The sequence below is a fragment of the Mauremys reevesii genome, linkage group 3 (genome assembly GCF_016161935.1).
Source record: "Mauremys reevesii isolate NIE-2019 linkage group 3, ASM1616193v1, whole genome shotgun sequence".
Lineage (NCBI taxonomy): Eukaryota > Metazoa > Chordata > Testudines > Geoemydidae > Mauremys > Mauremys reevesii.
Genome location: NC_052625.1, coordinates 2,098,804 through 2,113,276, shown reverse-complemented (window position 1 = coordinate 2,113,276; position 14,473 = coordinate 2,098,804). Strand labels below are relative to the sequence as shown.

General features: G+C 46.9%; 1 protein-coding gene across 1 annotated transcript in view; it reads left to right on the top strand.

Annotated features, from left to right (window-relative positions):
- The first annotated feature begins 500 nt into the window (after positions 1 to 500).
- Positions 501 to 14,473, top strand: part of BUB1 (BUB1 mitotic checkpoint serine/threonine kinase) — a 44,428-nt gene continuing 30,455 nt past the window's right edge. Inside the window, exons 1-6 of the mRNA XM_039531011.1 lie at positions 501 to 636; positions 1,244 to 1,303; positions 1,390 to 1,534; positions 4,427 to 4,623; positions 5,851 to 5,894; positions 9,039 to 9,142. Coding sequence (XP_039386945.1) covers positions 614 to 636; positions 1,244 to 1,303; positions 1,390 to 1,534; positions 4,427 to 4,623; positions 5,851 to 5,894; positions 9,039 to 9,142 — 573 coding nt within the window. The 5' untranslated portion in view covers positions 501 to 613. The remainder of the gene's footprint in view (positions 637 to 1,243; positions 1,304 to 1,389; positions 1,535 to 4,426; positions 4,624 to 5,850; positions 5,895 to 9,038; positions 9,143 to 14,473) is intronic.

Genomic DNA, 14,473 nt, shown 5'->3' with positions numbered 1-14,473 from the left:
TGAGGTGCTGCCCCATAGGAGGCGGGGCCGGGCAGGTGGGGCCTGGCCCAGGGGTGGGGTGTGAGGTGCTGCTCCAAGGGAGGTGGGGCCTGGCCCGGGGTGGAGGGGGCGGGGTGCGGTGCTGCCCCAGGGGCGGTGGGGCTGGGCCGGTGGGGCCTGGCCCAGGGGTGGGGGTGGGGGTGTGAGGTGCTGCCCCACGGGAGGTGGGGCCTGGCCCGGGGTGGGGGTGGCTGGGGCAGGGTGAGGTGCTGCCCCAGGGGCGGTGGGGCCGGGCAGGTGCTAGGCCCCGCGGGCGGGAGGGGGCAGGTGGAGACTGGGCCAGGGAGCGGGGGGGGGCGGGGGCGGGGCGAGGGCCTAGCTGCCAAGGGGCGGGGCCCGCGCGCACTCCCGCTGGGAGCTGGGCAATGGGCGCACTAACCCCGCCCCCTCTCCGCGGCCACCCGCAAAAGGCTTTTCAGGGCGCTCCCTGGGATTGGCTGCCCGGCTGCAGGAGCCCAGCCAATCCGAAGGCGCCGTGGGCCGCACTGCGCCTGCGCGGGGGATTTGAAAAGTCCGGCCGGGGCTGTTGTGCGCTGAATTGGGAGGCGGCACTCGTTGACTGTCCCGTGCGGCCATGGAGCTGGCGGCTCGCGGGCGGTGAGGGGCTGGCGGGGGCTCTGGGGGGCGGAGCTGCTGCTGCTGCTGCTGTCCGCCGGACTCGGCCCCACCGAAGGGAGGGAGCCGGCCCGCCCGGGGAGGCCGCTGGGGGGTCCGCGGGGGTGGGGGGGGCTAGGCTGCCGGGGGGAGGAATGGGAGGGGGCTAGGCTGCCTGGGGAGGAATGGTGGGGCTAGGCTGCCTGGGGAAGGAATGGGGGCTAGGCTGCCCGGGAGGAATGGGAGGGGGCTAGGCTGCCTGGGGGAGGAATGGGAGGGGGGGGGCTAGGCTGCCTGGGGGAGGAATGGCATGGGGGGGGGCTAGGCTGCCTGGGGGAGGAATGGACTGGGGGGGGCTAGGCTGCCTGGGGGAGGACTGGGGGGGGCTAGGCTGCCTGGGGAGGAATGGAATGGGGGCTAGGCTGCCTGGGGAGGAATGGAATGGGGGCTAGGCTGCCTGGGAGGAATGGGGGCTAGGCTGCCTGGGGGGGCGGTGGCTGTGGGGGGGAGAGGGAATGTCACATTCCCCTTGTGCCTGACCCCTGGGCTTTCCCCTGCCCCTCTCGTTAGCTGCTGCTATGTGCCTAACTTTTTTGTGTGTGTGTTGCAGGATGTTTGAAGCCCAGATACAGAGCTATCAAGGAGACGACCCCCTCGATCCTTGGGACAGGTTGGCGTTTGCATTTTGCTTTCCTAATAGCAACTATCCAAAAATACTGCAGGTGCCACATCCGTGACATGTTCCTCTTGTTCCAGATACCTGCAATGGGTGGAAAGTGCTTTCCCGCTTCAGGGTGGACAGGAATCCTTGTCCGCTTCATTAGAGCAACTTGTGAAAGTGTTTATCGGTGAAGAGAGGTACCACCAGGATCTGAGATTCGTTAAGTACTGCATTAAACTAGTAGGTACACTTAGATATGTACTAAAAAGTGAAAATATGTGGGTAGTTTACTAGAGTCAGAAATAATTTTAATTAAGGCTGTTGATTGATTACAGTTCACTCATGTAATTAACTAAAAAAATTAATTGGCATTAAAAAAATCGATTAATCTCAGTTTTAATTATACTGTTAAACAATAGAATACCAATTGAAATGTATTAAATATTTTGGATGGTTTTTCTTGTTCATATATGTATATGTACATGTTTGTCTCTGTCATGAAAGTGCAACTTACAAATGTAGATTTTTTTTTTTTTTGTTACGTAACTGCACTCAAAACCAAAACTATGGAAAACTTCAGTGCCTACAAGTCCACTCAGTCCTACTTCTTGTTCAGCCAATTACTAAGGGTATGGCTACACTTGCTGCCATAGAGCGCTGCCGCGGGAGCGCTCCCTCGGCAGCGCTTTGAAGTGCGAGTGTGGTCGCGGCGCCAGCGCTGGGAGAGAGCTCTCCCAGCCCTGCAGGTACTCCATCTCCCCATGGGGATTAGCTTACAGCGCTGGGGCAGTGTTTACACTGGTGCTTTGCAGCGCTGTAATTTACTGCGCTCAGGGGTGTGTTTTTTCACACCCCTGAGCGAGAAAGTTGCAGCGCTGTAAAGTGCCGGTGTAGCCAAGGCCTCAGACAAATAGGTTTGTTTACATTATGTTTACAGGAGAAAATGCTGCCTGCTCTGTTTTGTTTTTGTTAAAAAAGAAGCATGAGTTAAGTGAGTTCAAGGAAATAGATAGGATAAGTAAAACAAAATATGCTTTCCAATAGCTAAGACTTAACAAGCTATTATCTTGGTTCAAAGTAAAATCTTTATGTGCTTCCCGCAAGATGACTCAAAATGGCTAACCGTACTTCTGGCCAGGACCTCTTCCCAGCAGAACAAAGGGTTGGCTTCCCATGTCTCCCCAAGTGAAAGATCTTAGGGCTTGGCTACACTTACAGATGTGCAGCACTGGGAGTTACAGCTGTGTTCATACAGCTGTGTAGGGAAAGCGCTGGTGTATGGCCTCACTCACAGCTACCAGTGCTGCAGTGTGGCCACACTTGCAGCGCTGTTGGGAGTGGTGCATTATGGGCAGCTATCCCAGTGTTCAAGTGGCAGCAACGTGCTTTTCAAAAGAGGGGGGGTGGGGTAGAGTGTGACAGGGAGCGGGGGAGAGAGAGAGAATTTTTTGAGCCGACACTGTGTGTCAGCTCCCTGCCTTGCAAAATCTGAACATTTCCTCGACCCCCTCATTCACTCTTAACTGCAAATAGCCTGCAGACCAGATAAGCAGCTGCTCCAACGGACTCCCTTTCTCCCCCTCTTCCCCCCCCACTGTTTCTCTCCTCAAGCAAACACTAGCTGTAGACATTAATCCCCCTGCCTGCCTCATTCACAGCAAGGTAGTGGGTTATCTCAATTGATTGTTCAGTCAGTTACAGATTGATCACAGCAAAGGAGCTGTGTTTGTTTTTTAGATAAGCAGCTCTCAGAGCCCCGAGTTCACAACAAAACAAAGAGACATCATAACAAAACAAACAGTAATTTAGTTAAAAGCATTCTGGGATATCTCCTAATACCCTGGAGGCCAATAACAGTGCTGGTGTGTGGCCACACTTGACGAGCAGTGCTGCATCACTAGCGCTGCACTCGTTATACCCCAAGCAGACCAGGTGTACAGCCAGCGCTGCAGCCAGGGAGTTGCAGCGCTGGATGTGCCTTGCAGGTGTGGACAGTTACTAAGTTGCAGCGCTGTAAAGCCTCCACCAGCGCTGCAATCTCCAGTGTAGCCAAGCCCTTAAGTGCTCTCTTTCCCTTACTCTATAGTCTAGTTCCCAGAGACACCAACTGTCTCCATGGTTGGGTTCAAAGACCCATCTTTCTCAGCTTGCAAAGCACTTTCCTCCTGCATTTGTCCAGTGATGGATGCCTAAAATGGCTCTCTGTCCTTGCTTATCTCCCAAAGTTTGATGACCTTGCTTTAGAAGGCAGGAACCCCTCCTCTGTACTCAGCTTGCTGTGTCCATGAGGAAGCTGAACTCATGCTGTTCTTCCCTTCCTGTGGGCTTCCCATCACCCTGTATATAAATAAAACTTCCATTATTTTGATTCTACCATGCTTAATTTACATAGGAGACCAGTAAATAGGTACCCACAGTCCTGTCTGGGTGGCAATTGTTCCTTCCTGTGTTTAGTGCGCACAAATTTTTAAAACTATCAATGAGTATTAATATCATTGTACAAGTTATGCATTAATAACCAGTGTTACGGGCATTTGTAAAAGACCTTACATGATGCACTAATATTGTATGCAATCAGGTTATTCAATTGCTTATTATCTGAGGGTCAGACACTCTTCCTCCCCCCGCCCCCACCTTTATAGCTTAGGTAAAGTTTCTCTTCCCTGCTGGAGTATAGACACACTCTCTCTTCCTCCCACACTTGTTAGCTTTGTTTATCTGATGCATAAATACATTCTCATTGACTTACTTCCAAAGTACTTTCAATCTGCCTGGTGGATAAACCCTGATCCTTTGTTTAGGGAGGGATAACTCTTGTTTGACTAGAAAATACCCTTTCTACCCACCAAGCGCTTGAGAGGTGGGCTTCTGGGCAGCATGGCTTTACCTCCTCCTTCCTCAGAGTCTCCCTCTACATCAGAAAAGGAGTTCAATTGTGCTACTAGAAAAAAGGATAGTCTTTCATGGTAATGTATGGGTTTTCTAGGTATGCCATAGACATAAGAGTCAAACAGTTTTATAGTGGGGAATGTTGGACAGCTGTAAAATAAATAAAGGCACAGACAGAAGTAGTGATACTTTTGTTTTTCTTCTTTTTAATGTGCCAATGAGTATGTACGTTATGTTTTGTAGGCAGAATTCATCAGTGCTCCTAGTCAATTTTTTGACTACATCTACAGCCAAGGAGTTGGTACTAGGACATCTGCTTTGTACATTGCTTGGGCTCAACAGCTTGAAACTGAAGGGAATATACAACATGCTGGTGCTGTTCTTCAAAAGGGTATTCATAACCAGGCAGAGCCACTGGAAAATCTGCAAGAACAATACAGGTAGTTGTTTTTTATTTGTTCTTTCTTGGCGCGCACATCTTGCAAATAGGAACTGTTCAAAATGTGGTATTCAGTGAAGTACTGAACCTGCCTAAATATACATCTTCCAGCAGGGATAAAGACAACTGAATTTCCTCTAAAGCTAAACATCAACACTTCCTCACTGTTCAATATGTCTAGACTTGTGGGTTACCTTTTTTCTACTGACACTGAAGAGAGTTGGACTGCAGTGTCTTATTTGTGAAGATACAGTGGATCCAGAACTTAAGAACATAAAATAGCCATACTGGGTCAGACCAAAGGTCCATTTAGCCCAATATCCTGTCTTCCAACAGTGCCCAATGCCAGGTGCCCCAGAGGGAATGAACAGGTAATCACCAAGTGATCCATTCCCTGTTGCTCATTTCCCAGCTTCTGGCAAATGGAGGCTAGGGACGCCACTGACGGACCTATCTATTAATTTATCTAGTTCTTTTTTGAACCCTGTTATAGTCTTGGCCTTCACAACATCCTCTTGCAAAGAGTTCCACAGGTTAACTGTGCATTGTGTGAAGAAATATTTGTTTTAAGCCTGCTGCCTATTAATGTCATTTGGTGACCCCTAGTTCTTGTGTTATGAAAAGGCGTAAATAACACTTCCTTATTTACTTTCTCCACACCAGTCATGATTTTATAGACCTCAATCATCTCTCTCCTTAGTCATCTCTTTTCCAAGCTTAGCAGTCCAGTATTATTAATCTCTCCTCAAATGGAAGCCGTTCTGTACCCCTAATTTTTGCTGCACTTTTTTGAATGTTTTCCAGTTCCAGTATAACTTGTCAAGGCTTTTTGTTTTTCTTATTGTTGGCGTGCGGCTGATCCACTGGTCTGTCCTGTATGGCGTCATTTTTTACTGCATAGGTCCATTTTAAAGAACAAAATAGCCTGGTCCACTTCAATTAACATGCTCTGGAAGTACTCTGTTGGACACTTCAGTTATAATGGAAACTCAAGCAATTGCCTATCCTAGTGACACTCGAATTACAGTCCAGCTTCTCCTTTACCATGATCTTGCCATGAAGGGCCTAATTCATCATTACTATAAGCAGAGATACTGCTTGTGAAATCAAAGGTGTGGCATACATGGATGCCACTGGTGGGTTTGGCCTTTCATCTTTGATCTTTGGTCTATTGGAACCACAGTATTAAAAGTCAACCTTAACTAACTTCCATTTCTCTTCAATCTAGACTGTTCCAGAGTCGTATCCCTCGAAGTCATCCGTTGACGCAAGGTGAGGCTAATGCTGAACTATCCATGAACTACACTCACGTAAATGGAATATCTTGCCATAGTGTTTTTAATGTAGGTTTGGGTAAACCCCAAGATAGATTCAGCTTTTTGGAACTCTAAGGCTTATTTCCCTTAAGATACCTGCATAAGATGTGTAGCCATGTTTGTGGCTTCTGCTCCTTCCGCCCCTAATTGTTTCATAATCTTAGGGAGTTTTGCTCCCTTCCCCCCCCTCCCCAAAAAAGTGTGTGGAGGGGAATTACTGCAGGCTTCCTTAGTACCAAGTCATCTGAGAGCAGGGCTATACTTCAAATTTACACTGGCACAGCTGCACTAAAGCAGCTGCGCTGCTAGAGCATCTTCACCAGACCTGCAACAAGCCAAAGACAGAGCTCTCCCGTCGACTTATAATCACCTCCGCAAGAGGTGGTAGCTATGTTCGTGAGAAAAGCTCTCCCCCCTGACCTAGTGTTGTCTACATGGGTGGGTTATGGTTGGTATAACTGTCACTCATGGGGCGTAGATTTTTCACAACCCTGAGTGACTTAGTTATGTCGAAGTAAGTATGTAGTGTAGACCAAGCCTGAGGCTTCCACTGTCAGGAACTCTTCAGTTACTAATGCTTTATGTGGAATACTGACTTATATTGATTCTGTTCAAATAAAACACCACATATTACAGCTGTAATAATAACCTTACAGAAGGTCAGCCTTCAGAAGCTGACAGTCATTTCCAGTGAAGACCTATTGCAGTAAAGCAGTAACTGGCTAGAGCAGTGGTCCCCACCTTTTTGTCTGGCAGTTGCCAGATGAAGGACCGTGGCAGCAGTCAAGCATCTGCTGAATTTTGGCGGTGGATGCTCAACCGTGGGCCAGGATGTGGGTGCATTTAGATGCCTCTGCGAGTGCCAGGGTGCCCGCGAGTGCCAGGGCGCCCACGGGCACCGAGTTGGGGACCCCTGGGCTAGAGCATAGGTGGGCAAACTATGGCCTGGGGGCTACATCTGGCCCTCCAGACATTTTAATCTGGCCCTCGAGCTCCTGCTGGAAAGTGGGGGGGTCTGGGGCTTCCCCTGCTCCAGCTGGGGAGCAGGGTCGGGGTCTTGCCCCACTCCACATGGCTCCAAGAAGCAGTGGCATGTCCCCACTCTGGTTCCTACGTGTAGGGGCAGCCAGGGGGTTCCTCACGCTGCTCCCCCCCAGCTCCTGGGCTGTGCATCTGCATAGGAACTTGGGGGTGAGGGGGGAACATGCCGCTGTTTCTGGGAGCTGCTTGAAGTGCGTGCTGCCCGGAGCTACCTCCTGTGCCCCTGCCCCAGCCCTGATTCCCTTCCCACCCTCGGAACCCCTCAGTCCCAGCCCTGAGCACCCTCCTGCACCCCCAGCTGGAGCCCTCATGCCCTCCTGTTTGGCTAGAGCCCCCTGGGGGTAGAGCCATAGGCTGAGACCTTCTCTTGATTGCAGTATGGAAATATTCCCATTAACCCATGGGAATACTTTCAACAGGTGGACATGTGGGTTTTGGGAGAACAAGAGAACTTCAGCGTGGTCATTAAATGTGCTGCTTGTTCAATTGTCCTCAACATCACTATTGCTAAAATGAGGGCACAGTAAGCTATAATTTATGCTTTTGGAAGTACACCTCTACCTCAATATAATGTGACCCGATAAAATATGAATTTGGATATAACACGGTAAAGCAGTGCTCCGGGGGGGTGGGGCTGTGCACTCTGGTGGATCAAAGCAAGTTCGATATAACAGTTTCACCTATAACACGGTAAGATTTTTTTTTGGCTCCCAAGGACAGCATTATATCGAGGTAGAGGTGTAGTATGGCTTCCAGTTAGCACTCTTAATCAGATTCTTTTAATATTCATGTAGTCACTTGAGTATCTAAGGTTGTAGAAACTACATTGTCAATGTATTTTTCTGAGACACATCAGTTGGAAGTAACAGAGGAGGAGAAGGACCTCGGAGTATTGGTTGATCACAGGATGACTATGAGCTGCCAATGTGATATGGCCATTAAAAAAGCTAATGCAGTTTTAGGATGCATCAGGCGAGGTATTTCCAGCAAAGATAAGGAGGTGTTAGTACTGTTATACAAGGCACTGGTGAGACCTCATCTGGAATACTCTGTGCAGTTCTGGTCTCCCATGTTTAAGAAGGATGAATTCAAACTGGAACAGGTTCAGAGACGGGCTGCTAGGATGATCCGAGAAATGGAAAACCTGTCTTATGAAAGGAGACTCAAAGAGCTTGGCTTGTTCAGCCTAACCAAAAGAAGGTTGAGGGGGGATATGATTGCTCTCTATAAATATATCAGAGGGATAAATATTAGGGAGGGAGAGGAATTATTTAAGCTTAGTACCAATGTGGACACAAGAATAAATGGATATAAACTGGACACTAGGAAGCTTAGACTTGAAATTAGACAAAGGTTTCTAACCATTAGGAGTGAAGTTCTGGAACAGCCTCCCAAGGGGAGTAGTGGGGGCAAAAGACATATCAAGCTTAGTCTTAAAGCCAGATAAGTTTATGGAGGGGATGGTATGATGGCATAGCCTAATTTTGGCAATTAATAAAAGATCAATTGCCAAATTATCAGCAGGTAAGTATGCCCAGTGGTCTGTGATGGGATGTTAGATGGGATGGGATCTGAGTTACTACAGAGAATTCTTTCCTGGGTGCTGGCTGGTGTGTCCTGAGCATGTGGTCAAGGTTTAACTGATCGCCATATTTGGGGTCGGGAAGGAATTTTCCTCCAGGGCAGATTGGCAGAGACCCTGGAGGTTTTTCACTTTCCTCTGCAGCATGGGGCACGGGGTCACTTGCTGGAAGATTCTCTGCAGCTTGAGGTCTTCAAACCACAATTTGAGGACTTCAATAACTCAGACATAGGTTAGGGGTTTGTTATAGAAGTGGATGGGTGAGATTGTGTGGCCTGCATTGTGCAGGAGGTCAGACTAGATGATCATAATGGTCCCTTCTGACCTTAAAGTCTATGAGTCTGAGACCTCTGTAGAGGTTCATAGGTTTCAGACTGGGGGTTTGATTTTTTGCTATCCATTAACAATAGCAAAACTTTTTTTGGTAGCTTAGTAATGTCCTTAAATATAAAATAGCATCTATGTTGTCTGTTCTAGTTGCTGCCTCAAAACAACTTCACGATTCCCAGACTCCAAATCAAATGGCTCCTAGAAAAGATGTCTCAGAATCTGGTGACCCAGCCTGTCTCTCCAAAAGTCAGGTATCTCTCAACTTCTAAAATCAAAGACTTGAGAAAAGACCATCTTAGGCCTGGTCTACACTAAAGGGGGGGGGGGTGTCAAACTAGGGTACGCAAGTCCAGCTACGCGAATAGCGTAGCTGAACTCGAAGTACCCTAGTTCGACTGACTTACCCGTCCAGACGCGGCGGGGTCGAACTCCGCGGCTCCAAGGTCGACTCCGCCATCGCTGTTCGCGGTGGTGGAGTTCCGGAGTCGACCGGAGCGTGCGGGGAGTTTGAACTATCGCGTCTAGATTAGACGCGATAATTCGAACTCCGAGAAGTCGAACTCACCGCGTCAACCCGGACGGTGAGTATAGACCTACCCTTAGTGATTAACATGGTCATGCACTGGCCATGGGAATAAGAATTGAACACCTGAAGTCTGTGGATCACAAACCATTTTAGAGGCCTACAGGATAAATTCCAGATGGTGAAATCTGAGTAAACAGACCAACCTCTGCCACCTCCAACAAACATGGTATTTAGTATACATGGGCAGCAATAGTGCTTTAACATAAATGTACAGACAAGCTAGTATTGGGACACAATTCCTAGCCACCTTCAATCCACAAATTTCCATCTATTAGAAGCAAAGTGTGATCTAGCTAGTATACCTCAGTAGTAGGGCAGGTTACATAAATTGCAACAGCTACATAAATTTTGATTCTTAGTATAAAGATCAAATAAAAGTAATTCCATGTATTTCAAATATGAACACTTCTGACAGGGTTAAGAAAATAGCTACAAGAGTGATTTAAGATCTCAAAAACCTACCATTCAGCGAGATTAAAGTAGTACATAAGAATGGCCATACTGGGTCAGACCAAAGGCCCATCGAGCCCAGTATCCTGTCTTCCCACAGTGGCCAATGAGAGGTACCTCAGAGGGAATGAACAGAACCGGGAATATTCAAGTGATCCATTCCCTGTCGCTCATTCCCAGCTTCTGGCAAACAGGCTAGGGACACCATCTCTGTCCCTCCTGGTTAATAGCCATTGATGGACCTATCCTCCATGAATTTATCTTGTTCTTTTTTCAACCCTGTTATAGTCTTTGCCTTCACAACATCCTCTGGCAAAGAGTTCCACAGGTTGACTGTGTTGGGTGAAGAAATACTTCCTTTTGTTGGGTTTTTTAAACCTGTTGCCTATTAATTTCATTTGGTGACCCCTATTTCTTGTAAAGTAAAATCTAATTATCCAATAAATGGTTGAGGTGACTCAACCATGTTCTACAAGTACCTATGTGTGAAGAAGACTTCTGATAGCAGAAGACTCTTTAATCTAGCAGAGAGAGGCATAATAAGACCTGATGGCTGGAAACTGAAACTAGACACATCTTGTCTAGAAACAAGGTGTTATGAGGGCTTGTCTAAACTTACGGGGGATCGATGCATGGCGATCAATGCTAAAATCGACCACCGATGCGGGTCTAGACTCGTTAAATCGACCGCAGATCACTTCCCCCGTCAACTCCTGTACTCCACCAGCTCGAGAAGAGTAAGGGAAGTTGATGGGAGAGTGTTTCCCATTGACATCGCGTAGTGTGGACTCTGTGATAAGTAGATCTAAGTTGTATTGATTTGAGTTCTCCCACAACTACAAATAAGATCTGGACACCAAGGTCCTCCAAGACATATTCTAGAGATGGGGAATGGCCAGAGATCAATCTCTTCACCACCTCTGAAAACACTGTCCTCTTCTGTGCGGGGGAGCTGGGTCACCACTCCTTGGGGATGCCTTCCTTTTACAGTGGAAGAGGAGTATATTCTATGCCTTTCCTCCAGTGCCCCCAATTCTAACGGCGATGAACAAGATCAGGCAGGACAAAGCCAGAGTTATTCTCATAGTACCTACCTGGCCAAGCTTGGCACCGTCCGTTACGTACTTCAACTCTGTATCCAGTCATCAACCACGCTCCTGACCATTCCTCATCTCCTGTCTCAGGAGGCGGGGTGTGTTCTTCACCTCCAGCGTGGTGGTTGTGTCTCAGAGCCTGGGTCCTGGATGGACCTCAGCTATAGAAAATCCCTGCTCTATGGAGATGCCGCAGGTGTTCCTAAACAGTTGAAAAACATTAATCCGCACTACTTAACTGCAAAAATGGAAGCTATTCCCCCTTTCATGTGGTCATTACAATTTCTGGCCTGACTTGGTTTCTCTTTCTGGATTACTTGTCAGATCTGAAGATATCCAGTTTATCCCTCAGGCTGGGCAATGTACACCTGGCTGCCATATTAGCCTTTCATCCCCCTAGTCAAGGGATTCTCTACTTTTGCTCATTTGGTATCATCCAGACTTATTAAGGGTCTGAGTAATCTCTTTCCTCACATTAGACAGCCCACATTAGACAGGGGGGAGGGATAGCTCAGTGGTTTGAGCATTGGCCTGCTAAACCCAGGGTTGTGAGTTCAATCCTTGAGGGGGCCACTTATGGATCTGGGGCAAAAATTGGTCCTGCTAGTGAAGGCCAGGGGGCTGGACTCAATGACCTTTCAAGGTCCCTTCCAGTTCTAGGAGATTGGTATATCTCCAATTATTACCTTTACCTTTATTACCACTCCATCCTGGGACTTCAAGCTGGTTCTCAGCCACCTGACGAGTCCTCTCTTTGAATCAATGGCTACCTGCTTCCTTAATTTATCTATGAAGATGGCCTTCCTGGTTGCCATCATGTCAGCCCATAGGGTTGGGACGATTGGTTAAGATGAACATCTGATGTAACCTTGGGTAAGAACCTGGGATGTAGACATAGAGACCTTAAGAACAATGGGGAGGGGGTGAGGCAGGGGAGGAGGAGTCTGCCACCAGAGCTCCAATCTGCCCATCTACTGGGGGGGGGGGGGGAGTTCTCCCCAAAACCTCACTGTTCTCAGCAGGAATCCTTCTATACCCTGGATTTTAGAATGGCCTCAGCCTTTTACTTGGATAGGATTAAGTGGTTTAGGAGATCAGATAGGAGTCTCCTTAGACATAAGTCTATTTCTGCTCATACTTTTGAAATGGGCATCTACATCTGTTATGAGTGCAGGTGCTCAGCCCCCCAGGGCAGGAATACACACAACCAGATCGCAAGTGACATCTTCTGCAATTTTTGAAGAATATTCCAGTTTGAATAGGTAGGGGGTCTACATCTCTCAGTCCATACGTTTTGGAAGCATTACACCCTGCTCCATATTCAATCTAATGCGGCACTTGGAGCTGCAGTGCTGTCTTCAGTTTTGGATCCCATTCTGAAGTCCCCTTGGGGATAATGCTCAGATGTCAACTGAAGTAGAGCACCCACGGGGACACTACATGAAGGAAATGTTACCCTGTGCAGTAGCTGTAGTTCTTCAAGAAGTATTCCTGTGGGTGCTCCACTCCTGCCCTTCTTTCTCTCTGCTTTGGTTGTGTATCACAGCACACTATTACTGAGAAATTGCTTACTTTCTTGTTTTTACCATATAATAAAATAAATCAATTGGAATATTTCATATTGTACTTACATTTCAGTGTATAATATATAGAGGAGTATAAACAAGTCAGTGTATCTGTATGAAATTTTAGTTTGTACTGACTTTGTTAGTGTTTTTTATATAGCCCCTGTTGTAAAACTAGGCAAATATCTAGATGAGTTGATGTATCCTCTGGAAGAACTCTGCATACCCCCAGGGCTATGGGTACTCTTGCTTGAGAACCATTAGTTTAAAACCAACAGTCAGTTGTAGTGGTAGGTTACTCATTTGCCACACAGTTTTCCTGGAGGTGTTGAAAACCTGACTTTCACTCAAGTACATGAGGCTTTGTGATCAAATGGCAGCCTTGTGCTCCACTTGCTTACAGTCCTGCTTGCTGGTGCTGAAGTCACTACCCACCACTTAAAGAAGTACAGGCCACATGGTTGTGGCCTTTTAGGTTTGGCAGCAGCTAGGAATCCCTGAAATTCTGTAGTGCAGGACACAATGCTTGCCATTTTAAAAAAAAAAAAGGGGGAGGGGGGGAAGAGCTACCACCAGTCACTTTATGATGTTGACATCCATGCTTTCTTCTGCTTTGATAGTGCTGCATCTTAAGAAAAAAATTCAAAAAGGATATGCGCTGTGATTCACTTCTGTGGGTAGGACTGCTTAAAAACTGCATGTATCCCACAGTTCATCTTTATTAAGTGCTTTAAGAGCCTTTCTGTTAACCATTTGTTCCTCTTCAATCCCATTCCAAACTCTGCATTCGCCATTGCCGCTGCTTACGGGATGCCTTTGGGCTTCTGGATTACCACAGAAGAAGCACCTGTTCTTGAAAAAGTGCCATGGGACCTAGTATAAGGGGAGTCTCGCCCACAGCTGGCACTTGTCCCAGCATCTTCACATTTTTTTTCTTATGCTCCATGTACTTCCTCTCCAGTCTTGTCCGATTCAGTTTATGGGTGCAGTTCTTATAGCACGTAAGGCACCCCCAAGTATTTGGTTAACCAGGCCCTCTGTGGTGGTATTCTCCAAAGATTCAGCTCCTAAACAGTACTCTTTGTCTCCCCAGTTGATGCCTAAGAACAATGACCAAAGTAAATGGATTTTGTTATAATTACGATCCCAATGTAATTGTTACGTAAGGATGTACATGGATTCCAGTAACTGCTGGTGGCATGCTGATGTCTTAAAAAAATTAATCGTGCTGTTAATAATACCTTTTATTTAAATTTTTTTGGGTGTTTTCCACATTTTCAAATATATTTTCATTTACAACACAGAATACAAAGTGTACAGTGCTCACTTTATATTTTTGATTACAAATATTTGCACTGTAAAAAAAGAGTATTTCAGTTCACCTCATACAAGTACTGTAGTGTAATCTCTTTATCATGAAAGTTGAACTTACAAATATAGAATTATGTACAAAAAAACCTTACCCTTAAAAACAAAACCATGTAAAACTTTAGAGCCTACAAGTCCACTCAGCCCTACTTCTTGTTCAGCCAATTGCTTCTGCCACCATTCCAAAGGATGCGTGTCCATGCTGATGATGGGTTCTGCTCGACAACAGTCCAAAGCAGTGCAGACTGACGCACGTTCACTTTCATTATCTGAGTCAGATGCCACCAGCAGAAGGTTCATTTTCTTTTTTGGTGGTTCGGGTTCTGTAGTTTCTGCATCGTAGTGTTGCTCTTTCCAGACTTCTGAAAGTATGCTCTACACCTCGTCCCTCTCAGATTTTGGAAGTCACTTTAGCTTCTTAAACCTTGGGTTGGGTGCTGTAGCTATCTTTAGAAATCTCACGTTGGTACCTTCTTTGTGTTTTGTTAAATCTGCAGTGAAAGTGTTCTTAAAATGAAC